At 41.8% G+C, this 24546-nt stretch overlaps 1 protein-coding gene across 1 annotated transcript in view; it reads right to left on the minus strand.

Annotated features, from left to right (window-relative positions):
* SEPTIN11 (septin 11) overlaps positions 1-24546 on the minus strand; it is a 125591-nt gene continuing 101045 nt past the window's right edge. The window contains 5 exon segments of the mRNA XM_039318708.1: positions 1-798; positions 3142-3207; positions 22102-22289; positions 23046-23078; positions 23080-23179. Of these exon segments, the coding sequence (XP_039174642.1) occupies positions 3183-3207; positions 22102-22289; positions 23046-23078; positions 23080-23179 (346 nt within the window). The 3' untranslated portion in view covers positions 1-798; positions 3142-3182.

Here is a 24546-nt window from a genome sequence, read left to right on the forward strand (position 1 = left end):
TGTGATTTCGATTCCATTTTTAATGCAAAGTTCTAGTAAAAACAATATGACTCCGAAGAAACATACAATTCACATAGCCAGGAATAACAAAAGCTCACAACAAGTACATCAGAGTTTGCAAAACATAGCATTCACTAGGAGATCTCTAGCCGATTGAGAAAAAGGTCTTGATGTAAGATTTTTCAGTCCTACTGAAGCCATCTGATCGATGTTGAAGCTACTTCAAATCCCAGAAATCCCTGTTCGTGCCTGTCCACCTCAAAGAATTCTGGGAATTTGAAGATCATGTATCTGGACGGTGCCTACATTGAGGAATCCTATTTTTGAATGTGACGTACCAATTTCATTCAAACAATTAGCCCTTGAAGTTGAGGAATTCCACGTGGCTGTTCCATCGTCTCTTGAAATTGTGCCTACAGGCTTTACGTCCAATTTGTTTATTTCCTTATGAATTCATTAATCAAGATCCATTTGACAGGATCCCACTAAAGTGGCAATGCCTAGTAACCCACAATTATTAGTTCTTGTTCAGTTGTTGACTGCAAAGATCGTATCCTAAGTAAGTCCAGTCTTGTACTATTCAACTTCAATATTTTGAAGACATTGTTATCTCCTACAGACCCAATTACTCGTTGTTGTTTTTTCTCTTGGTAATTGTCCTTTATGGAGACACCCATATCTGGAGATCCCTTGTCCCATAGTTTAGAATCCATGGGGCTGAAACGTACATAGCATTTTGAAGGCTTTTAGGAGGATAGGAGAAATTTGACAGAGGACTTGGTAAGCAAAGACTATGTTCTACGTGAAGGAAATAGAAAGGTAGTTTTAGATGATGGGTGGGGAACGATGACCCCTTTATGACTTGTGGACTTCAATTCTCAGAATTGGCTGGCTCAGGAATTCTGGGAGTTGAAGTCCACAAGTCATAAAAAGGCCATTGTTCCCCCACCTCGGTTTTAGATGATCCAGCTGTGCAGTCTCAGTGTTTGACCATGTATTTCAACATGCCATGACAGGCTTCCATCCTTCATTAACTTGCATTTCTGGCATATATAGGTAGTCCTCGACTTACAACAGTTGATTTACTGACCGTTCAAAAGCTACAATAGCACTGAAAAAAGGGACTTAACGATAGTTTTTCACACTTCACAACCGTTGCAGCATCCCCATGGTCACGTGATCGAAATTCAGCTGCTTGGCAACTGACTCATATTTATGACGGTTGCAGTGCCCCGGGGTCACGTGATTCCCCTTCTGCGACCTTCTGAAAAGCCAAGTCAATGGGGAAGCCAGATTCACTTAACAACTGTGTCACTAGCTTAACAACGGGAGTGATTTATTTAATAACTGTAGCAAGAAAAGTTGTAAAATGGGGCAAAACTCTCTTGACAGGTCTCACTTAGCAACAGAAATTTTGGGCTCAATTGTCTTCGTAAGTCGAGGACTGCCTGTAGTCCCTCCCATAGTATGGTCACATACAACAGGCAAGCAACTCTCTTGCTAGAGGTGATCTAAAGGCACCTAAAAGAAAGAAGCAATTGAGATACTGAAGAACAGATTCTAGGGCTTAATTTTTTCCAATTTCTCAAGTTATCAGTCACGCCTCTCAGAGTTGCAAATCAAGATTGGTCTTGTTATGAAGTATTCACTTTAAGCACCAGATTTTAGAGGCTAGATACCATTGTTTTGACTTTTATGTTTTTTCTCAGCGTTTGGCTGGATTCACCCAGCATAACACAGGAAGCCAATCATGAAGATTTGTTTGATTTGGGTTTAGTGCATTGTGCAAACACAACGGAAGTTTATGCAATAAACCATCAAGTGATAATGAAGTATCTCCTACTGCTATGCGTGAAAAAAAAACCCCAGTCTGATATTATTTTTTTAAGATTAGTTTCAATACAAAACAAACATGAAATATCCCAGTTGAATTCTTTATCTGGCACTCGAAATACTAATGTGAGATTAACCTTCAAAATAGTTGGGTGAATGTCTGAATCTTGTCTTCCTTTTATCTACACATACGCACACATGCACACACACACACACACACACACAATTCTGTGAGTATTCAATAATTTAATATTAAAATAGGTCGCATTGTGTTTCAAGAGTTGTGTCCTGAAACCTTTCTGGAAACTGAATTAACAGGCCAATCCTAAACACCTGTCCTTTAAGGGGATTCCCACTATATGCAAAGTACTTTTAGGTTAAACCACGAAAGAATGAAGTTGCAAGGGCTCTAGATGGAATTTCTCTTTGAATTAGCTTAAATCCAGGCAATAACTGAAATTCACTGGACTTATTTCAAAGTTAGAATGTTTACGATGCGGGGAACCTACCAGGGGAGGCGGGTGGGCGTGGATGGAGTGGGTGTGGCCTACTGGGTGGGCGTGGCCAGTTCTACATCATTCTCGTCAAGGGTGCCTGTGGGGGGCCTGGGCAGGAATGGGACAGATCTGAGGGTCTCTGGCAGAAGGGGGTGGGACCGGGGCAAGTGCCAAGGCATGGTCCACCGGGGCAAGTGCCAAGATGGCCACCACAAAATTGTACATTGGTTCCCGGCCGGCCTGGGCCAGGGCCAAGGTAGTGGGGGCCGTTCCCTCTCTGTTTCCAGGATGGCTTCGCAGGCCACCTGAAACCACGTTGCGGGCCGCATTCGGCCCCCGGGCCTTGTGTTTGACATGTCTGCTTTAGGTTAAACCACAAAAGAATGAAGTTGCAAGGGCTCTAGATGGAATTTCTCTTTGAATTAGCTTAAATCCAGGCAATAACCGAAATTCATTGGATTTATTTCAAAGTTAGAATGTTTACGGTGCGGGGAACCTACCAGGGTAAGCCCAGGTAATGGGGAATGAAGTAGACCAGATCTATTTGCTACTGTATGAATGTGATTTGTTATGTTTTACCTCCCACTGAAATCTATGGGACTTTTCTGTGCTTGAGCTGTGCCATTGGTCTCAAAGGGGCTGAAATCTCATCAGCTCCTGGAGTGGAGTCAGCATGTTTACGTTCCACTTAGAAAGGCTTGTTTATTCTGGCCAAAAGAAGCAGAGACTTATATCGAACCATACTCCTTACAGATATGCCTGTAAGCTCCCTCCAAAAACGGACGCATTTTTCTTCTCCAGGTGTACTTACATGCAGATTTTTGCACATCCCAAAAGTGGTGAGGAGAGACATTACTCTGTGCACAGCCAAGGGTTACTGTGAAGAAAGGCATAGATAGATGCAGAACAGAAATGCGAGTGCAGCAGTCAACAAACTACAAGTAGCCCAGAGAGCGCCATAAAGCAGGTCAAAATCCTAGTGTCCTTGTTATTTAGTTCCCTCATCCTCAAAGGGTTAAAAAGAAGAAATTACAGGCTCCATTTTCTATTTTTCTACCATTTACTGGGTATGAAATGAGGACTGCCAATCCAGTGTTATGTAGAAATTTGCATCCTGTTCACCTCCATCAAACTTCCTTTCTCAACTATGGAAACATTTTAAGGCAGTGGTTCTCAACCTGTGGGTCGGGACCCCATTTGGGGTCGAACGACCATTTCACAGGGGTCACCAAACAACGTAGTCCACCATTTCCCCCCCCCCTTTTCCTTAGCTGTGCTACTCCCTTTTATTCTATTGGCTTTTGAAAGCCAATAGAATAGACTCTATTCAAGAGAGTCTATTCTATTGGCTTTCAAAAGCCAATAGGAATTGTCCAGGCTGTCTCTGTCCTGCTGAGCCCGCCAAAAGTCCCATTCTGCAAACGGTGCTGCACCAGTTGAGTAGTCCTCGACTTATGACCGGTTGGGGTCACGGCATGAAAAAGGTTGAGAACCACTGTTTTAAGGCATGTGGACTTCAACTGCCAGAATTCTCCAGCCAATTCGGCAGAAACACTGCTGTGGGACATTGACCCTTGGGCTGGTGCAATTAATTATTCTAAAAGAATGATTTGCATGGAAAGGGAATGGCTAGCAAATTGTTTAATTGGGCTCGGAGAAGGAATAAGATAATAGGGAGAAAAGACACTTAACTTTTCTAACCAATTTTATTTGCACTGTGTCCAAACCAGGGGCCTTCAAAGTTGGCAACTTTAAGACTTGTGGACTTCAACTCCCAGAATTCCTCAGCCAGCCAGGATTGTCTGAGGAATTCTGTCTGAGGAAGTCCAGGGCTGGCTGAGGAATTCTGGGAGTTGAAGTCCAAAAGTCTTAAAGTTGCCAAGGTTGAAGACCCCTGGTCTAAACTGATGGGCCAAGGGGAAAAAAAAATACTGAGGAAATGGGGTAAAATTGGCAAAGAGAACTGAATGGGAATTGTAGCAATTACACCAAGGTCAGGTAACCTGGTGTCTGCCAGATATTTTGGACTTCAAAGTTCTTTCCCATAATTCAAGTTATCTGGAATAAAAAGGAGCTACATCCTAAATATCTAGGGCAACCTTTCCGGCTTGGGGTCCTGGCGTGTGTGTGGGGGGAGAGGGAATGGTACCGCATGAGTGTCAGGGGAGCACATGAGTGTGAACAGCTCTATTTGTGCAAGCGTTGCCTTGCGTTCGCACGAGTGAAGCTTTGCGCATGAGCACAAGCGGCCACCATTCGCATGGCTGTTATGAATGGGTAGTGGCCACGACGCAGGGGTTGGGGACCCCTGGCCTAGGGCACCCACTTGCCTACTTCTTCTCTAGGAGAACATGGTAGACTTCTAATCAAGTAATGGTAATATTATGATAATCATGACGTAAAGTTTCTTTCTAATATGGCGACAGAGGGTGTCTTTTGTCAGTAAACTCACCCAGTCCACTGCTTCTTATATTGATGGAATGTTCTTCTTCACCTTTCTTTACCACCAGCCTATGTTTCAGTTACAAACACACTGGGGAAAGATTTACAAATGAATGGATCCCTTATATCAGGGTTTCCCAACCTTGGTGCCTTTAAGAATAGAATAGAATAGAATAGAATAGAATAGAATAGAATAGAATAGAATAGAATAGAATAGAATAGAATAGAATAGAATAAGAAATAGGAATAGAATAAGAAATAAGAATAGAATAGAGTAAGAAATAGGAATGGAATAGAATAGAATAGAGAAAAGGAACAGAATAAAGGAATAGAATAGAATAGAATAGAACAGAACAGAATAGCAGATTTGGAAGGGACCTTGGAGGTCTTCTAGTCTAACCCCCTGCTCAGGCAGAAAACCCTATACCATTTCAGACATGTGGACTTCAACTCCCAGAATTCCCCAGCCAGCCACATGTCTTAAGTCCACACATCTTAAAGGCACCAAGGTTGGGAAACCTTGCCTCAGGTGATTTGATAACGCTGAAGTAAGTGACTTTTAAGGACAAATCAACAAGTTTGACACTGGCTGCATTGTGATTAGCCTTACAGGAGCCACACAAAGTTGGATTTGTGTCTGTGAACACTCTGCAAAAGCAGAGGACGCCTCAGCGCACAGTTGTCCAAGAGAAATTTTTCTTCCAGGTAAAGCAGGGGTGTTAAAAGTATCACAGCAGCGCTCCTAACAATGTCAGACCACATGACTTGCAATGTCACTTTGCAAGTCAACTGTGTAAAAACTGATGAATCCTGGAAACTGAAACATTTTTTTTAAACCATGGTTCATTGGACAAACTGTGTTACTATCATGAGGAGTCTCTGAATATGGCCTCCCGGGAATGCAGGAAGTCCTGGACTTACAACGTTCATTTAGTGACCATTCAAAGTTACGTGATATTTTATGGGTATTTTCCAATCTTACAACCCTTGCAGCATTTCCATGGTCACGTGCTCAAAATCTGGACACTTGGCTGACTGACTCATATTTATGACGGTTGCAGTGTCCGGGGGGTGTCATGTGACCCCCTTTTGCAACCTTCTGACCAGCAAAATCGATGGGGAAGCCAGATTCACTTAACAACCGTGTTACTAACTGAACAACTGAAGCGATTCACTTAACAACTGGGGGCAAAATTTGCTTAACTCAGCAACAGAAATTTCGGGTTCATTTGTGGCCCTAAGTTGAGGACCACTTGTATATGAAAAGTCAAAAGTGTCCAACCTTTGCAATGGCTTTAAGTACACAATATTTGATTCCTGGCTAACTTAACACAGTTGATACTTAGCATTGGTTAAGCAAGTGGGGGGGGGGCAGGTTTGTTTGTTCACAGAGTAACCCAATGATTTCATATATGCCCATTTATTTTGGGGGAAGCGTCAAGGCCCTTATGCAGGTGGGGGTCCTTCCCACTAAGTGAGGACACTATTTCCTGCTACTTTTGACTTTTTGAACATGTTCCTCTGACTGCTTAGAACAGGGGGGGGTCTTCAAACTTGGCCCTTTGATGACTTGTGGACTTCAACTCCCAGAATTGGCTGGCTGAGGAATTCTGGGAGTTGAACTCCACAAGTCATCAAAGGGCCCAAGTTTGAAGACCCCTGGCTTAAAAGGAATTCACAGAAGATTAGCTAGCCCGTTAAGTTTCTCGCGCAGGTAAAAGAACATCTTTAGCCCAATGGTTATCTTACATCTTTCCCCAGCCAGTCTTCACGTGCACTGGGGTGTAACAAAAGTTCCACAAAGCTAAGAATAATAAATTCAGCAAGCACGGAAGCGCATTAAAAATAGGACACAGACGGACACAGCTCGGAGAAGCACACTATACAAAGCATTCAAGCTCCAGAGAATTGCACAATAGGTGTTAACAGGGCATGGTTAGGAAACTGGCTTCAGTTCAAGATTGGGAAAGTTTAAAGTCTAAACAAAGCTTTAGACAGCAAAGCTTTTTTTTAGTTGGCTTTTTTTAGTGTTCCTCAGTCATGGCCATTTTAAGCGGTATGGACTTCAACTCCTAGAATTCCTCAGCCAGCTCGGCTGGCTGGGGAATTCTGGGAGTTGAAGTTCATACAGCTTAAAGTGACCACGGTTGAGGAACTCACTCTAGCTAGCCCCTTTTCCTTCTCTTTCTTTTCTGATAGTTCAATTCCATGCTTGACCTGTCCCCTCATTTAGACGAAGATCAAGCTCCCTCACTGGTTAGTTTTTGCATTAGCTGAGAGCCAGAAAACCCTAAAGTCCATCTCAACTGTTTGGAAGCGGAAGCGGTGGAATGCGAAAAGTGGGCAAAGACTCAGCAGACTGGTGCATATTTAAAAAAACAATGAAAAAATATAAGAAACAGGAGCTAGTTAGATACCGTAGGATACCAGCCAGGGACAAAGTGATCCAGTTAAGCTAAGGAGCTATACAGAGCTTACCACCTCTTGAAATGTATCCGAAAGGAAATAATCTATTCCAGCATGGGAAAACAGAAATAATTAAACACTTCATCTTTGCAGAATTTAAAAACAGAAGACACATTTTATTTGTACATTCATCCTTGCTGGCAAGCGGCATTTAACAACGATGATAGTAAAAAATCATCCTTTCTTTCTCCATCCAAAGTCTACGCTGAATGTTTTCACAGGTTTTCAACTGGCTCAGTATCAAAACTTTGTGTGTGTGTGTTTTTTTCCCCTCAAGACCCTTGGAAAAATGCAATTTTAAACAATATGCCAAGATATGCATCTGCCAAACCAAGATTCCCATCATTGTCTGAAGTTAAGGGAAACCAGAAGAGTTAGTCCATCCTTAATCAACCTGATGCTCTCTAGCTAAGTTGGGACAATTCCCAAAATACATGTCCAGCATAGACTTCATTGATGGTACCTGTAGATTGTGAATGTTGTCATCTCAATTCACCAAAAAGATCCTCAAACTGTGGCAGGCAAGTTCACCCTTTTGCATATTATACTAAGTTTACAAATCATCTTTCTATTCTATTATCCACTTTTCTTATAGTGGCATAAGGAGTCTGCAAACTCCCAGTCAAATTGCATCGTTTAAATGTCACAGGACATTACTTTGAAATGTTCTTTCTCATGCTGGCATGTCTACTTATTTTTCAGAATGTTTAAATGTCTCCTTTAAAGACTATTATGTCCAAACAACTTTGAAGCGTTGCCATTTGCTTGGATTAAAATGTAATTTATTTTGTGGATGAAAACAATTGAAATGGGATAAGATTCTCATATATAGAAGCGAGCGTCCCAAAGATGAAATCCAGATTTCAGGGTATATGGAAGAATAGGAAAGCTTATCCTTCTTATTCGAAACTGTTTTGAATATGATTGGGACCTTTAAAAAAAAAATCAGCAAATGAGTCCTTTTTTATAATGTACGTTCTACTATTTTATTGGCTGTAGATAAAAAAATTAAGTATTAAAAGTGCATTTTCTGCCCAATATTAACCACAAGGAAGCTATCTATTTTGTACATGGGGCCATTTATCATTCCAGCAGATTGTCATAGGAGAAATTTTGATATCTCCTTTAATTAGAGGGTAGAGGTTAGAAAAGGCTGCTGCATATTTACTAGAATTGGCAAGTGATTTTTTTTTTTGAAAAAAATGTATCAAACACTTCCTTTGACATTCATTAAAGGTACCTGGTGCTATTGGCTGAAACTCAGGTGGCTAAGCATAGCACTAATACCCATTATCACACTAAGCTTGATCCCAACTGTAATGGATTATGTTTCTCTATTTTGGAATAGGCAATTAATTAATTCCTTCAGACACGCTCTGATTTTGGAAAATGTAGAATTCCAGAGTCTTTTGCAAGGAGTTACTTGAGGCCCTATTGTTACCTTAGGTCAGTGTTTTCCAAGCTGAGCCATTTTAAGATGGGTGAACTTCAACTCCCAGAATACCCCCAGCCCAGCATTCTGGGAGTCAAAGTCCACCCATCTTAAAATGGCTCAGCTTGGAAAACGCTGCCTTAGACGAAGAAACCAAAATAGAATCAATCATCAATCAAAAAAATTGCAACTCTGTATTGGCTATAGGTTGCATTTGTTAGTTTTACGACCTTCCCAGAGCTGTTTGGTTAAAGGAAAAAAAATCAACCTGTTAGGTCGAGTTAAGAAGCAGGAGGCCCATGTAATAACACCCAGGGAAGTATTATGCCAGTGGAAAGCCATGCAAATCAAAAAGTAACATGCAATAAGTCCCTAGCTTTTTTTATCACCTTACAGTTCTTCCTGGAAGGAGCACTGGATCTGATAGGACTTTATGAAAGCAGAACACAATGGCAGGGCGTTCGTGTAAGGTTGAAAGGTCCTTCCCTAAAATGTTTTAGAAGCATGCAAGTATTCTTGGTGAGAAGCAGAAGAAAGAATTATGTTTTGTTGCCTGTAGAGAACTCCTACACCAAGTCAGAAATATGTACTGGTCTCTGATAGTTACATGGACTCATGGATGGAGTGATGATTCAAAGACCTGAACACTTAAGGCTGGGTCTCAAGGAAATTGGTGGGAACCAAAATGAATGCACCAATGACACTCTCAAGAATTGGTGTTCCTAAGTTTCTCTTCCACCTGCTGTAGGACATAAGGACAATCTTCTTACTAGGTATTTGAACTCTGACTTTGGGATTCCTCAATGACAGAATGAGACTCGGCAAACCCAACTGAATTTAGCCTGATCCAATTATTCGCCAGAGATGCAACAAAACATGTATTTGTTAACTGAGATTTTCCTGGAGAGTTTTAGAGAAAACCTGCAATCTAGACATGCTAGATCAGTGTTTCTCAACCTTGACAATTTTAAGGCATGTGGACTTCAACTCCCAGAATTCCACAGCCAGCATTGCTTATTCAAAGACTGGAATTATTTTTCTTACTGCTAGCTTTAGAAAAACGGAGAGAGTTTTTTTGTTGGTACGGAAAGCCAGGGTAGTACGTGTAGAGTGACGGCTTTTTAAAAAGATGTTCCTTATCAAGAAAAATGTGTCACAAACTGAAGCCGCAGAGGAATATCACCATGTCTAAAACCCTAAAGAGAGAATACCTTTTTGATCTTGAAGAAAATCAAGGCACAATCAAATTTGTAAAAATATTAGTGGTTTTAATGGAAACTAAAAACTAAGGCTCATGCCATCCCTCCATATGTGAATTCAGAAGACAATCCCATCAATTTCAGTGGGACTCGCAGATAAATCTGTCGCTTCCCGTTAAAATCATTAGGCTAGTCAAGAACTTGGCTGGGTTCCTCCCCACTGCTCAAGAGGCTGTTGCAAGAAAGGAGCCAGAGTTTGTTATTAAAGATATTCGATCAGCCATCATGTTTCATTCAAGAGGAGCTCTTGACCCAGAGATCAACAGGGATGTGGTCTCCCATGGATGTGCAGGTAGTCCTCGACTTACAACAGTTCTTTTAGTGACTTTTCAAAGTTACAATGGCACTGAAAAAGTGACTTTTGACCGTTTTTCACAGTTACGACCATTGCAGCATCCCCACAATCATGTGATGCTTGGCAATGGGTTCGCATTTATGACCGTTACGGTGTCTCACCTTTCCTGTGATCCCCTTTTGACAAGCAACGTCCATGGGGAAAACCAGATTCGCTTAACAATTGGGCTTACTACCATAGTAGTAATTCACTTGACCACTGTGGCGTGAAAGGTGGTAAAGTGGGGCAAAACTCGCTTAACAACCATCTCGCTTAGCAACAGAAATGTTGGGCTCCATTGTGTTCGTAAGTTGAGGACTACTTGTACGTCCAAATGTAAACACGACGATCACAAACCATTGATTGAAGCCCTGTCATCTCTTTATGAGAATTGCGATGGACATTTAGAAAAAGGACAGGAACCCTGATTGTAGGGCTGTGGTTGCTCTCTTGATTTTTTGACACCCACCCTTCTTGCTGACACCCAAGGGACAGGATTTATGAATTCTTTAGTTCTGATCCTTTCGCCTATTTTAAAGAACATGGCCGTTGCAGGTCTTCTCAGGAGAAGAAAAAAGAAAAACAATAACACCCCCCCCCCATGACAGGTGCCCCTCGCTTCACCCACCCGCCCCCTTCAAACTAATCCTAATCAGAAGGATTTGTGGTTTAAAAGAAATAAACATAAGATGGCTGAAACACATTACTGCAAAAGCAGAGGGGATGCAGGAACCTCCTTTGACTTGGCAGCCTTTATGTGAAGCTTGAACTGCAAATTAAAAAAAAAACACGAGAACAGAAAGGTTAGAAATAATCGCAACTCAAAAAGGAGGGGAAAATAAAAGGAGGGGAACAACGGGATGAAGAGACATTTGTTCCTTGCTTCACGGAGACCCATGCAAAGAATCATCACGGAATGTAAAACAAAAGGAAGCAAGAACACAAATCACCCCCTCACCTCAATGGCAGGAAAATCTAGTGGAAAGGATACAAAACCGCAACCCCAATTTCCCAGCTGTTTACAGATGAGCACTTTCTCTGAGAAAGGAGAAAGTCGAAAAGCAGAGTTGCTTTGATTGACTGATGATGACCCTTGCGTAGTAAAACTCAAATAAATAAATAAATAAATAAATAAATAAACCAGACGCTTCCAACCAAACTTGAGCCAAATGGATTTGCAGTCTGACTGAACTGCTGGATTTCCATATTGCACTACTAAATCATCAGGAGGTTGGCTTTGTTTTAAACTGACTGCACACATCAAAACTGGTGCAGTTTGAAAATTATAATGTTTATGGTTGATCGTGTCATCCAGACCCAGCCAAACGAGATTATTTTCAAAAATTTGTACTTAAAACAAAGTGCAATATATAATGTCCAAAATAGGCCATTTTAAGCCAGCTTTTTACATTCTTCTAAATTCCCAGGCAGAAAAGTTTTTCGCAGTTGTGCTCCAGGACTCCCTACCATACAAAACCTATTTTGTAGTTGCTGTATTCTGGTGTGAACATAAACTGAATGCATTATTCACCCAACACAACTTTAAAGATATCAACACACCTACATAGGGATTCCCTACTTTGTAAGAATGCGAAAGCTGTGATAGATAATGTACGTATGCAGACTCTGGACAGCTGGAATTTAGAAAGCATTCATAAGTTAATAGGCAAATAAGTACTTGCAATACACTGCATTTTGGATCAAAAGCATCTTATTTCACTTGAGCAAAGTAGATTAAATAACACTGGAGACTTCAGCCGCTGGATGTGGTGGAAATAATTTTTACCTATGCTCTGAACTGGACACGCTACATAATTCCCTGAGTTAAACAATCTGCTGTATTTTAAGTCACAGCTAAAGAACATATACTGCAAGAACTTGTCAACCTCTTTTACAGGAGCTTGAAAATACAACTTTTCCAAGGTTTTAACAGAATATACCTTGTTTCAATGCTCTGTAGAGGAAAAAAAAAACCTCCTTGCATAGGCAGTACTAATCTAGGAAAAAAATCCCTTTTCGTGGTATTTTTTACGCCTGGATGTAGTCTCTAATAAAACCAGTGGTCTCTTCCTATTAAATTAGTGATTCACCAATGGGCAGAACTGTATATTTGAAACAGTGACATCTACAGTAGTGGCCAAAATTGTGGAAACCTTTTGGGAAAAGTGTATTTTTGAGGTTTGATGGCTAATAACACTTTTTTTGGAGTAGTACCATAAAATTATATATCAATGGAAAGATAATTTAATCAAGAATGTAATGCAACAAAGTTTGTTCAATTATCTGTACTGTATTCTATGAAAAGTTATAGCCAAATAACCAGAAAAAGGAAGCACAATTTGTTTAGGTTGATATCAGGCAGCTTTCCTTCATCTGATCGTAGCCAATGAGCATGAGTGTTTAGAGAGCCAATCAGGTGTCATCTTGTTTTGGCAATGAGCCAATCAGATCACAGTAGGGTTCAGTGATTGACTTCATGTATTGAAGCTGAGAGGACGACATTGGTCAGTGTGTTATGGGATCGCTATCAAGTTGGTTGGGTTTTTTTGTGTTCTTTCATTTAGTGAGCTTGTAAAATGTAATAAAATTAAAATAATGGTGCAAAGAGTTGACTGGTCGCCCAGAAAGCGATGTAAAAAGTATTATTAAGTGAACAAGGCTACAGTTATAAAGAAATTAGAAGAAAAATGGGTGGAAACTTAACCAAAGATGGCATTTCTACTGTACACTTTTCCCAAAAGGTTTCCACAATTTTGGCCACGACTGTAATCCATGATGCAAGAAAAAAAATGTTAAAGTACTGAGAAAGTGACTTATTTCTGAACGTATGTGTCTCTGCCTTAAATGCTGCTTTTTCGTGAAATAAAAATAAGTCATTCCTATTGTCTGGAGTAGCTGGAAGTATTAAACAGAATTTCCTGATATTGGACCAGTTTGGAATTTTGTTTCTTTGTTTATAGTTTAAAATCTAAGGGAGAATATTACTTCAGGTGAAATAATTCTCCGGTTTATAAGTTGCTAAACGGAATTTAAATCTGACCTATCAATCTTATGACCCAGATTGGGAATTAACCCAAAATATCTGTTCTTCTGACTTAACCTCCAAAGAACCTCACAAGCAGAAAATTTTATTCTCCGTAGATTTCATGTCACAGTTGAATTCCAATCCAAACCAATGAAGTTTAAAAAAGCCAAATTTATAAGGTGTCCTTTGTAAAACGTGTAACTGCTGAAAACCGTTTGCCTGCCAACAGCATTTTATAAGCCATATTTATTGAAATTTCACACATACAAGATATTGTAAATAAGATCTCTCTCTCTCCATATTCTAGATCTGACTCCACTCTGTTTCTCATGGTATGTTTCCATGGACAAAGAGTCTTATATAGATGCAAAGTAGCTGTTGACTGCAGCTCTGTTACTAACACAATTTAAATCGGAATATTATCCATCGTTGTCATTAGCAAAAAGTCTTTCTCCAACATACTTTAACTTGAAACCTGAACTTGGGAAGTCCTAAGCATAGTCTTACACTAAAAGCATGGTCTTCACAAAAACTATAAAGCAGCAGTTCTCAACCTGTGGGTCGCGACCCCATCTGGGGTCAAATGACCATTTCACGGGGGTCGCCAAACAACACAGTCCGCCATTTTTTTTCCTCTTTTCCTTAGCTGTGCTACTCCCTTTTATTCTATTGGCTTTTGAAAGCCAATAGAATAGACTCTCTTGAATAGAATCTAATTCTATTGGCTTTGAAAAGCCAATAGGAATTGTCCAGGCTGTCTCTGCCCTGCTAAGCCCGCCAAAAGTCCCAGTCTGCAAACGTGCTGCAAGTTGTCTGCAGTGAAGGTGAGCTGTCTGGAAGTTTCCACCCCTCCCTGCTGAGCAACTACTAAAAATGTAAGTAAAAGAGGGCCAGGGTGGGAGGTGGGAGGCCGGCGGGCGCAGGGAGGGTTGCTGGCGTGCTTGGGGCCTGGCGGGTGCCTTACCTCCCTTGGGCTGGGCCAGCTGTTGGCCCAGGTGCTGGTCGGCCTGTGCTGTCTCTGCCACTTGCCAGCTACGCCTCGGCCAGTGCAGGGGGCAGCACCATGCATGCGCGGCGCTCCCGGGCAGGGAAAGTCCTCGACTTACGACCGGTTGGGTAGTCCTCGACTTACGACCGGTTGGGGGGGGCGCGGCATTAAAAAGGTTGAGAACCACTGCTATAAAGCCTGCTCCAGCTTGGAAAACTCTTACACAAGTCCAATTTGATTCTGCTCCTGTGCTCTCCGCTGCTTTGCTTTGAATTAATACTGTATAAAGATCTCAGCTGCCCGATTTGCACTGTAACCTATTGGATTTAGATGTGAAGTTAGTCCTAGCGGATGGATTTAAATCGCAGTGCAGACATGCCATCAGAATTTTGTCAGCTAGAAAGCTTCAAGCTTCAATTCTTATCTAGGGAAACTGGAGCAATTCCTTAAAAGGAAAAAAGGAAACAGAAAAACTTTCAGACTATGTTGCCCCAAGGAAATCTTCCCTCAGTTTCCCACTTAAAGCATCCCGTAGCAAATGATAAGATTGAAAGGTATCCCTCAGTCTCTGGATATGGAGTACCAGTTCTATCCAAAAAGGCAAAGAAGTTCTTTGTAAGAATCACTGAGCAATTAACCTGGGGCAATCAAAAGTACTTCGTTGGCACCTTGCATCTGGCACTTTAGACCCTTAACGTTGAAGCAGAACGTGTCTCTTGACACCAAAAACATTGATCCCTGCATCAGGGACATACCATAAAGATCCTGTATTGCACAAAAAGGTGACGGTTTCCCTGTTCACTTGGGTCTGACTCTATGGCGCAGTGCTCATCCCTGTTTCTTGGCCAAAGGAGCCAGCATTGTCCCAAGACAATTTCCATAGTCACGTGGCCAGCATGGCTAAACACCAAAGGTGCATGAAACACTGGTATCTTCCCACCAAAACTGGTACCTATTCATCGCATTTGTATGTTTTGAACTGCTAGGTTGGTAGGAGCTGGCCAAGGAACGGGAACTCATCCCGTTGCGTAGCACTTGAACTCTCCAACTGACAAGCTCAGGGTCTTTAACCACTGAGTCATCGCATCCCCTCTTGCATTGCCCAAGCCTGTTATAAATAGCTAGAAACCAGCACTGGTTCCACTCTAGCTATGTTGTTATTAGTTGCGAAGTCGTGTCCGACCCATCGCGACCCCATGGACAACGTTCCTCCAGGCCTTCCTGTCCTCTGCCATCTTCTGGAGTCCATTTAAGCTCAGGTCTACTGCTTCCGTGACTCCATCCAGCCACCTCATTCTCTGTCGTCCTCTTCTTCTATTGCCCTCCATCTTTCCCAGCATTAGGCTCTTCTCCAAGGAGTCCTTCCTTCTCATTAGGTGGCCAAAGGACTTGAGTTTCAACTTCAGGATCTGGCCTTCTAAAGAGCAGTCGGGGTTGATCTCCTCTAGGACTGACCAGTTTGATCGCCTTGCAGTCCAGGGGACTCGCAGGAGTCTTCTCCAGCACCGTAGTTCAAAGGCCTCCATTCTTTAGCGCTCAGCCTTTCATATGGTCCAACTTTCACAGCCATACATTGCAACTGGGAAAACCATGGCCTTGACCAATATGTACTTTTGTTGGCAGGGTGATGTCTCTGCTTTTTAGTATGCTGTCTAGATTTGCCATAGCTTTCCTCTCCAGGAGCAAGCGTCTTTTAATTTCTTGGCTGCAGTCCCCATCTATGGTGATCTTGGAGCCCAGGAAGATAAAATCTGTCACTACCTCCAATTCTTCCCCAACTATTTGCCAGGAATTGAGAGGGCTGGATGCCATGATCTTGGTTTTCTCTAGCTATGGAATTATGGAAATCTGAGTTAGGTGCAGCTATCTGCCATTCTGCTCTGAACCTTTAGATGCCCGCGTAAGGAAGATGTGTTTAACTGCAGCTTAGCGGGACACTTATATCAGCACAGAAACAAATTTAAGTATGTTGCATGTGGCCAACACAAATCAAGTTGTATGTGTGAACTGCTCTTCCCTTTTGTAAACTGTAGTGTGAGGTTATAACCACATGGGGGAACTCTGTGAATACAGAAGAAATTGTAATGTCTGCGATAAGGAATTTTATGGACTTGCAAGAAGACTAGAAGACTTCCATTTTGTTTTTAAAAATCGTGCCTCTTATTTTTTGCAGGAAAAATCTTACAACGGGGTAATAATAAAATAATCTGCTCTGGCAGCCTGCACATCCTAATTACAAAACAGTACTGTCCCAGGGTAGGATTGTTTCTTTGTATTTTCATATTGTGGGGTTTCTTTAAGGATGCTTTCAAAAATGCAGCTCATGTGGAAGTGCCAGAGTTTATATTCAGAAGCTGTCTTTCCAAACACCTGTTTCAAAATACTTTTCTCTATAAAAAAACCAAATTGTTTGAAAGGGCAGACCCCACAAGAATATGAGCCATGCACGAACACTTAATTTATATAGATATTCTCTTGAGGTACTTTAAGACAGTACCATATTTGCATTCCCCAGAGAATTCTCTTCATGATCTATGACAGTTAAAAAGTGTTCAGTTAAGAGCTGTAAGCTCAAAACATGATTATCTTTTATTTGCAAACTGGACTAAGCCCTTCATAAGTACATCCAACAATGATGTATTTTCAGTCCACAGCCAAACAAGGAAAACAGTAATCTAGATGTAGCCTAGGAACAAGGCAAATAATTTTTCTTTTGAAAAAGAGATGGTGCTATTTGAAAAGACACTTGTTGTGGGGCGTCGCACGTATAAATGAACTTCAACTTCCAGGATCAGCAGCCAGTGTCAGCTAGTGAGATGTTGGAAGAGAAAAAAATGTTTGCTTTGATATCTGACAACAATCTTGTATAAAAAATGAACTATTGGAACACTCAGCTCGATCTGAGTTATGAAGGAACCACAGAAATATTACACTGGCTATTTTCAGCTCTGGAAGATTAGATGTAAGTGTACGGAGGTGGCTCCGAGCTTACAAAATTAGTGAAGACCTCATAAGCTTCAACATGGTTTGTCCTTAGACCAGAGACCATGATGGAATCTCAGGGATGTTGGTCAGAATGAGAAGTCAAAATAACATGCCAAGAAGGTAGCGGAAAACACTTTCATAGCGCTATCAAGAATACAAGTATGAAGCCACAAGGAGTCAAACTTCATGTTTTGAGTCTTAGTGAAGAACTACAATGACCTCATGGATATGAATTGGGAGAACAGAGCATCAAAATCCCAGAAAACAATATCCAGGGGGTGTGTAAGTGCTCCAATTTAAAAATCAGAGAGCTGCTGGAATGCTAACGTTTTTTCAAGACCTCGACTTTAATCTAGCACAGTGGTTCTCAACCTGTGGGTCGGGACCCCATTTGGGGTCGAACGACCATTTCACGGGGGTCGCCAAACAACGCAATCCGCCATTTTTTCCCCTTTTCCTTAGCTGTGCTACTCCCTTTTATTCTATTGGCTTTTGAAAGCCAATAGAATAGACTCTCTTGAATAGAGTCTAATTCTATTGGCTTTCAAAAGCCAATAGGAATTGTCCAGGCTGTCTCTGCCCTGCTGAGCCCGCCAAAAGTCCCATTCTGCAAACGGTGCTGCACCAGTTGAGTAGTCCTCGACTTACGACCGGTTGAGTAGTCCTCGACTTACGACCGGTTTGGGGGGGGGCGCGGCATTAAAAAGGTTGAGAACCACTGATCTAGCAAGTGATTCTCCTTCATAAGTCTCAGTGAACAGAATGGATGTTCGAGCTTTCTCATGCCCTTAACACACCTTCCATTTGTTCCAGTAGGTTCCGGATGGATTGTATGCAATGGGGGGGGGGAGAGAGATGGCATTGAAAACAAGACTAAAAGGATCTAAGTTGAAATGAGATACTGCTGTTTCCTTGGCATTTTTCTCCAGATGTGCTGGAAATGAAAGAAACTCCCAGAATTGTCACCCACAATGGCTGGGAAGTTTAGAAGTTGCAAACAGAACACATCGGAATGTAGGCTGAAATCATGCAATATTGTGGCAATGATTTTCAGACTGAAACAATCTCCTGTGTTAAATTCTTTATTTGCAAATAAAACCTGGGATTTCCCCATAAATACATCAATCCAAAAAAAAAACATAATCGATGTAAATCAGAGATAATGTTTATATCGATTACTCTGACTTCACTGGAAGTGTTCCAGCCCTTTTCGGTCCATACCAGCAGCGTGGAAATTCAAAAGGTTTTGCACACTGCTGTATGTGTACATACACAAATGCACAGCTTCTTCCTTGAGAATCGGTGCCACCCAAGAGTCCTTCATTTGACAACAATCATAATCTATAAAGGTAAAAGTTCAACACCTCTTGCACACTGCTCCAGTGTGTACGTTTGCACATGGCCATTGACATACAGCCGTTATCAAAAATAGAATCCTTCATTTAAAAAATTGTTAATGTTCACGTCTACACATTCATCGCTGCTCCTTAGGAAAGGATGCTATCAATACAAATTTTGTTTTCTTCCTTATACAGTTTGCAATTTTGAAGGCTCCTAACAGCAGAGAGCAGTCTGCCCCAGGAAAAACAAAGCATCATATCTTGTTAAATACCATATACTTTTTTTTTTTTTTGCAGAATAAGCTTCCAGGGAATTTAAATCAACAAATGAAGGAAGTATTATATTACCTTGGAAGTTATTGACATTTTATAGAAATGTCACCAATTAGCTAGCATCCTTTGTACTTCAAAGTATTTGGCAAAACAATTCTGGCTCCCTTTATATATATCTGTACAAAGAAGTATTATACAGTTTTGAAAAAAAAATGTTATCTAGCCACAAACGTTTATAATTGTCTTAGGAAAGTTTCTAATCCTTAAAGATACCACCTAATTACATTCTAGATATGGTAGGAAGAAAACCTAATTCATTTTGGGGACTCTTAAGAGAGAAGAATGGAATGGATACGAAAATGCTTTTCAATTGACCAACGGAAGTTGGAAACTAGGCAGCTACAGTCTTCTGATCCAAATGTTTTCTTAACCTCAATGCTGCTTCCTGGATGGCTACTAGGTGGAATGTCCGCAGGGAGGACATAAAGTCAAGATGGCAGTCACAACTACCAATGATCAAAGTCCTGTCTGCTTTTCAGGTGCAAATGTAAAAAAAAAAAAATGTTGCTTTGCTTGCAACGTTATGCGTGCCATTTTGATTTTCTTTACCGCTCTGTGGGTACCCACATTGGCTCAAAAAGCAAAGAATGTGAACCCAGGTTGCCAAACTCAGCTATGGGTTGTTAAGTAACCACGCCTTGCAAGCTCAGACAAGCCACTTGTGGCAAAGGAAATATCTTCTTTGAGATGACATTTCAAGAATATTAGATTGCTCCTTCAAGTCATGCTCATAGTCTCACTTTATAAAGGTCATGAGTATAGATCAGGGGTCTTCAAACGTGGCCCTTTATGACTTGTAGACCTCAACTCCCAGAATTCCTCAGCCAGGCACACGTGCCTGGCTGAGGAATTCTGGGAATTGAAGTCCACAAGTCATAAAAGGGCCACATTTGAAGACCCCTGGTATAGATACATACATGTGCATTTATTGGTGCTATTTGTGCATCACTTAATGCTCTTGCCCTTTAAAACCGTTCACCGTTTCAAAATATGATCAAGAGCAGATGGATCGATTTACGATTGGCGTTCTTTTTCATTCTTTTGTCTTTCAGGAGCACACCAATGGGACAAAAAAAAAAACGTAAAGAAGAAATTGAAAAAGCACATTGTTTGGGACAAGTTAAGTTGCCAATGTCCACCCACAAAACTGTTGATTCTTCAATCACAAGCAGGACGATTATGCCTTCGTAGAATATTATGCCTCGACATCAATTCTCAGAGTTTCCTAGCCAGCGTGTTCATTGCTAAGAATTCTGAGAACTGATCCAGGTAGCAAGATCGAGGTTTTTTCCAACCTTGGCAAATTTAAGGCGACTGGACTTCAATTCCCCAAATGCCCTAGGCCAACATGCTAGCAGAGAATTTCTGGAAGTTGAAGTCCACACATCTTCAAGTTGCTACAGTTGAGAAACTCTGATCTAAGGAATGGAGAAGTCTGGCTTAAGAACCTAAGTGAAGCTCCATTGGCTATCAGAATGAGGGAAAAGCACTGAAAATGTAGGGGAAGTATCTTGTTATCCTGGGTAACGTAAGAGTAAAATCAGGTCACTTATGCTTTACTCCATCTTCCTTTGAAACTAACATCGCAGCAGGGCTTCAGGTAGGCTTATATTCAAGCAAAAGGCATGATTAACCGTGTACATCCAATTTTGCAACGTGCTACATAGGGCAGTCTGATTCTGCTAACCAGACTTTGTTCCACTTCCACCGTGAATGAGCCAAAGACTTCACAGCAAATACGTGGATCCCTCTCACGTCACTAAGGCCTCAAGTTTTGTTCGCCAAATCGGTGTCACGGTGCAAATGGCAGCCCATCTCATAGGATTAGAGTTGTGCTGTTTCCTAATATTGTGCTTCATTATTTAATTAATACCGTATAGACCAGGGGTAGGCAACCTTGGCTTTTATGACTCGTGGACTTCAGCTCCCAGAATTTCTGAGCCAGCCATGCTGAGGGGACAGGGAGAGTTTCCAAGCTGAGCCACGCTGGCTCAGGAATTCTGGGAGTTGAAGTCCATGACTCATAAAGCGGCCCCGGCCTAGGCCAGAGGTAGGCAACCTTGGCTCTTTTATGGCTTGTGGACTTCAACTCCCAGAATTCCTGAGCCAGCCATGCTGAGGGGAAAGGGAGAGGTTTCCAAGCTGAGCCATGCTGGCTCAGGAATTCTGGGAGTTGAAGTCGAGTCATAAAAGAGCCAAGGTTGCCTATCCCTGGTATAGATAGTTCAGAATGTAGGTAGAGATATTACAAACATTGTTCCTTGTGTGTGTTTTTTTTCAAATCTTTGGCACAAGAAAATCAATAATTAGATATAGTTAAGATGCTGGACAGGATCACACCTTCCCTTCTTCCCTCCCCAGCTATTAATTTTCTCTTCCTCAGCTGTTGCTAAGGTAAACTTGGGTAGTTCTAATTTTGTTTGGCGATCCAGTGCATCTTCCCAAGGTCCGGAATCCAACCCTTCGCCCGAGTTACCACATCCTAGATCAGCGGTTCTCAACCTTTGGGTCGCGACCCCATTTGGGGTCGAATGACCATTTTACGTGGGTCGCCAAACAACGCAATCTGCCATTTTTTTCCCTCAGGGGCGCCGCCGCGCATGCGCACCGCGCATGGGCGGGGCTCGCATGCGCGGCACGCATGGGGGGCGCTGCACATGCGCGGCGCGTCCTTATGACCGGGGTCGCCATATAAAAAGGTTGAGAACCACTGTCCTAGATGATGCCACCCCTGCACCAATCTCTCCTGCTTTGGGCTCTACACAATTAGCAAACACTTTTAAGAACTTTACCAGAGAAGACAGTAACAGCTCAACAGCTCATTGGGTGTTGCGTCAGTTATAAAAAAAATCTGTTAATACAGTATATTAAAGCCCATTTCCTGGCTTGACTTTTGGTCTCTGCTTCCCCGTCTCGTTGAAAAAAAAAATAGTCAAAAAATATTTCAGGTATATCAAAAGTCAAAGCCCTATTCCCTCCCATCCCCATCCCTCTTTTCGCTTGGAAAAATAGTGTTTAAAAAAAAATAATAATAATTCAGTCTGGGTTTAGAAGTGGGGGAGCCCAGTTTCCAGTCTGATAATGGGAAGAAGCAAATACAGACATGCAACAGAAGACAGCACACTGGAACAGAAGCCCACAGAGCTGAACCTTGGACAACGGCTTACTTTTTCTTGTCCTTGTCCTTCTTGGTGGGTTGAGAGCCAGCCTGTTGACCCTGTGATTGTAGTAGTTGAGCTGCTGCCTTCTTCTTTTGGAAGTTGTTCAGCTCCTCCTCAAGTTCCTTCTTCTTGTCTTCCACCTTCTTCTTCTCCTCTTGGTGAGTCCTCTTTAGGTGGTCAAACTTCTCGTGAAGCTGCTCAGAAGGAAGGGCAAAAGAGGGAAGACAGGCAGTTACTGGACAAAGGAAATAATAACAAAACTGAAGTAGGGGAGAGAGGACCATAATAGCTCATACTGCGAAATTCAAGACCTCAGGTGGGAAATTAGTCAATATGCACAGGTAGTCCTCAACTTACGACCACAATTAAGCCGAAAACTTTTGTTGCTAAGTGAGGCGGTGGTCAAGAGAGTTTGGCCCCATTTTACAGCCGTTCTTGCCACAGTTGTTAAGTGAATGTCTGCAGCTGCTGAATTAGTTAGTAAGTAGTTAAGTGGAATCTGGCATCCCCATTGATTTTTGTTTGTCAGAAGCTCACAAAAGAGGGTCACATGACTCCAGGACACTGCAAAGGTCATAAAGATGAGTCAGTAGCCAAGCGTCTGAATTTTGATCATGGGACCACAGGGATACTGCAACGGTCGTAAGTGTGAAAAGTGACCATGTCACTTTTTTCAGTGCTCTTCAAATGGTCACTAAATGAAAGGTTGTAAGTGAAGAGCTATTTGTATTAGCCATGCTAAGGTTATAATATATATAGACTATAAGGCAGGGGTCTTCAAACTTGGTCCTTTTATGACTTGTGGACTTCAACTCCCAGAATTCCTCAGCCAGGCACAGTTGTGCCTGGCTGAGGAATTCTGGGAGTTGAAGTCCACAAGTCATAAAAGGGCCAAGTTTGAAGACCCCTGACCTAACATCTGGCCTTCGTTCCCTTTTTCCCCTACTTACATCTTTTTCTGCTTCCTTCAGCTCCGCTTCTTTCTTCCTTTACTCTCATGACAAACATTTGCCTCATTTCTTCTTCTTTCTTCTGTAGCTCACCCAGAAATTCATTCCTCTTGGCCTCATAGGTTTCTTGCAGGCTTGTTTCCAACACGACAACCCCCAAAGGGAACGGTTGGAAGTGATGAGAGGAAGAGGGAGTGAAGGAAGGAAGAAAAAAAAAAAGAACCACCTTGAACACCAGCAGTGATTATTGTGAAAGAATTTTAAAATGATAAATGATAAATAAATGATTTTTTTAAAAAATAATTATGGCTGAATGTCAACGGAAAAGGAACATACCAAGCCTTTCAAGATGGTCACAGGGGAAAAAAATTGAAATATAGATAGCCTTCAAGCTATGACTGTAATGGAGCCTGCCTATCATAGTTGTAACTCATGATGGCTGAAAAGCAGGTCAGACCCCCCCCCCAATTTTACATTTTTTGCAGCAGTTGTTAAGCAAACAGGATAGTTGTATAGCGGCCGCTGCATTTCTTCGTTCATTATTAAACGAACACTGCAGTTATTAAGGAAGCCAATGATTTGCTGTGGGCAGTTCTGCCCCAAACAGGAAGTAAATGCTGTTGTTTTGCAAAACTGTTGTAAAATGTAAAATGTGACCATAAACAGCCATAAATTAAGAGCCGAGGTGGTGCAGCAATTAGAGAGCAGTACTGCAGGCCACTTTAGCTGACTGTGTTCAGCAGGTCAGCGGTTCAAATCTCACCGGCTCAAGGTTGACTCAGCCTTCCATCCTTCCGGGGTAGGTAAAATGAGGACCCAGATTGTTGGGGGCAATGTAAATATATATATACATTGCTTACTGGTGTACACCGCTTAGAGAGTGCTTGCACTTAAAGCGGTATATAAGTCTCATAAATAAATAAATAAATAAATAAATGCGGTCCAGTTGCCAAGAGCCTAAAGTATGTTTGTGTGGCTGCAGGGATGAGGGTGGGGGGGCACAAGAGGCACTGACCATTGGAACTTCTTCAAATTCAGATCATAAGTACCCTCCCCCCCAGGTAGGTCTGTCGGAACTTCAAAGAGTTGCTAAGCAACCGACTGTAAATTGAATACCTACAGTCAATATTTTCAAGATCTGTTTAATCCCTGTATTATTTTTTAATTAATATTAATTTCATAAATAACTCAAAGCAGTGAACAAACCTATTTTGTCCTCAACAACAACCCTATGAGGTGGGTTGGGCTGAGAGAGAGGGACTGGGCCAAAGTCACCCAGCTGGTTTTCATGCCTAAAGCGGGATTAGATCTCACAGTCTCCTGGTGATTGGTCCAAAGTCACCCAGATGGTTTTCATGCCTAAGGCGGGACTAGAACTCACAGCCTCCTGGTGATTGGCCCAAAGTCACCCAGTTGGTTTTCAGGCCTAAGGCGGGATTAGAACTCACAGTCTCCTGGTGATTGGCCCAAAGTCACCCAGATGGTTTTCATGCCTAAGGCG

Source organism: Crotalus tigris, unplaced genomic scaffold (assembly GCF_016545835.1).
Source record: "Crotalus tigris isolate CLP2741 ecotype Arizona unplaced genomic scaffold, ASM1654583v1 scf7180000021465.51407817327:1047546, whole genome shotgun sequence".
Taxonomy (NCBI): Eukaryota; Metazoa; Chordata; class Lepidosauria; order Squamata; family Viperidae; genus Crotalus; species Crotalus tigris.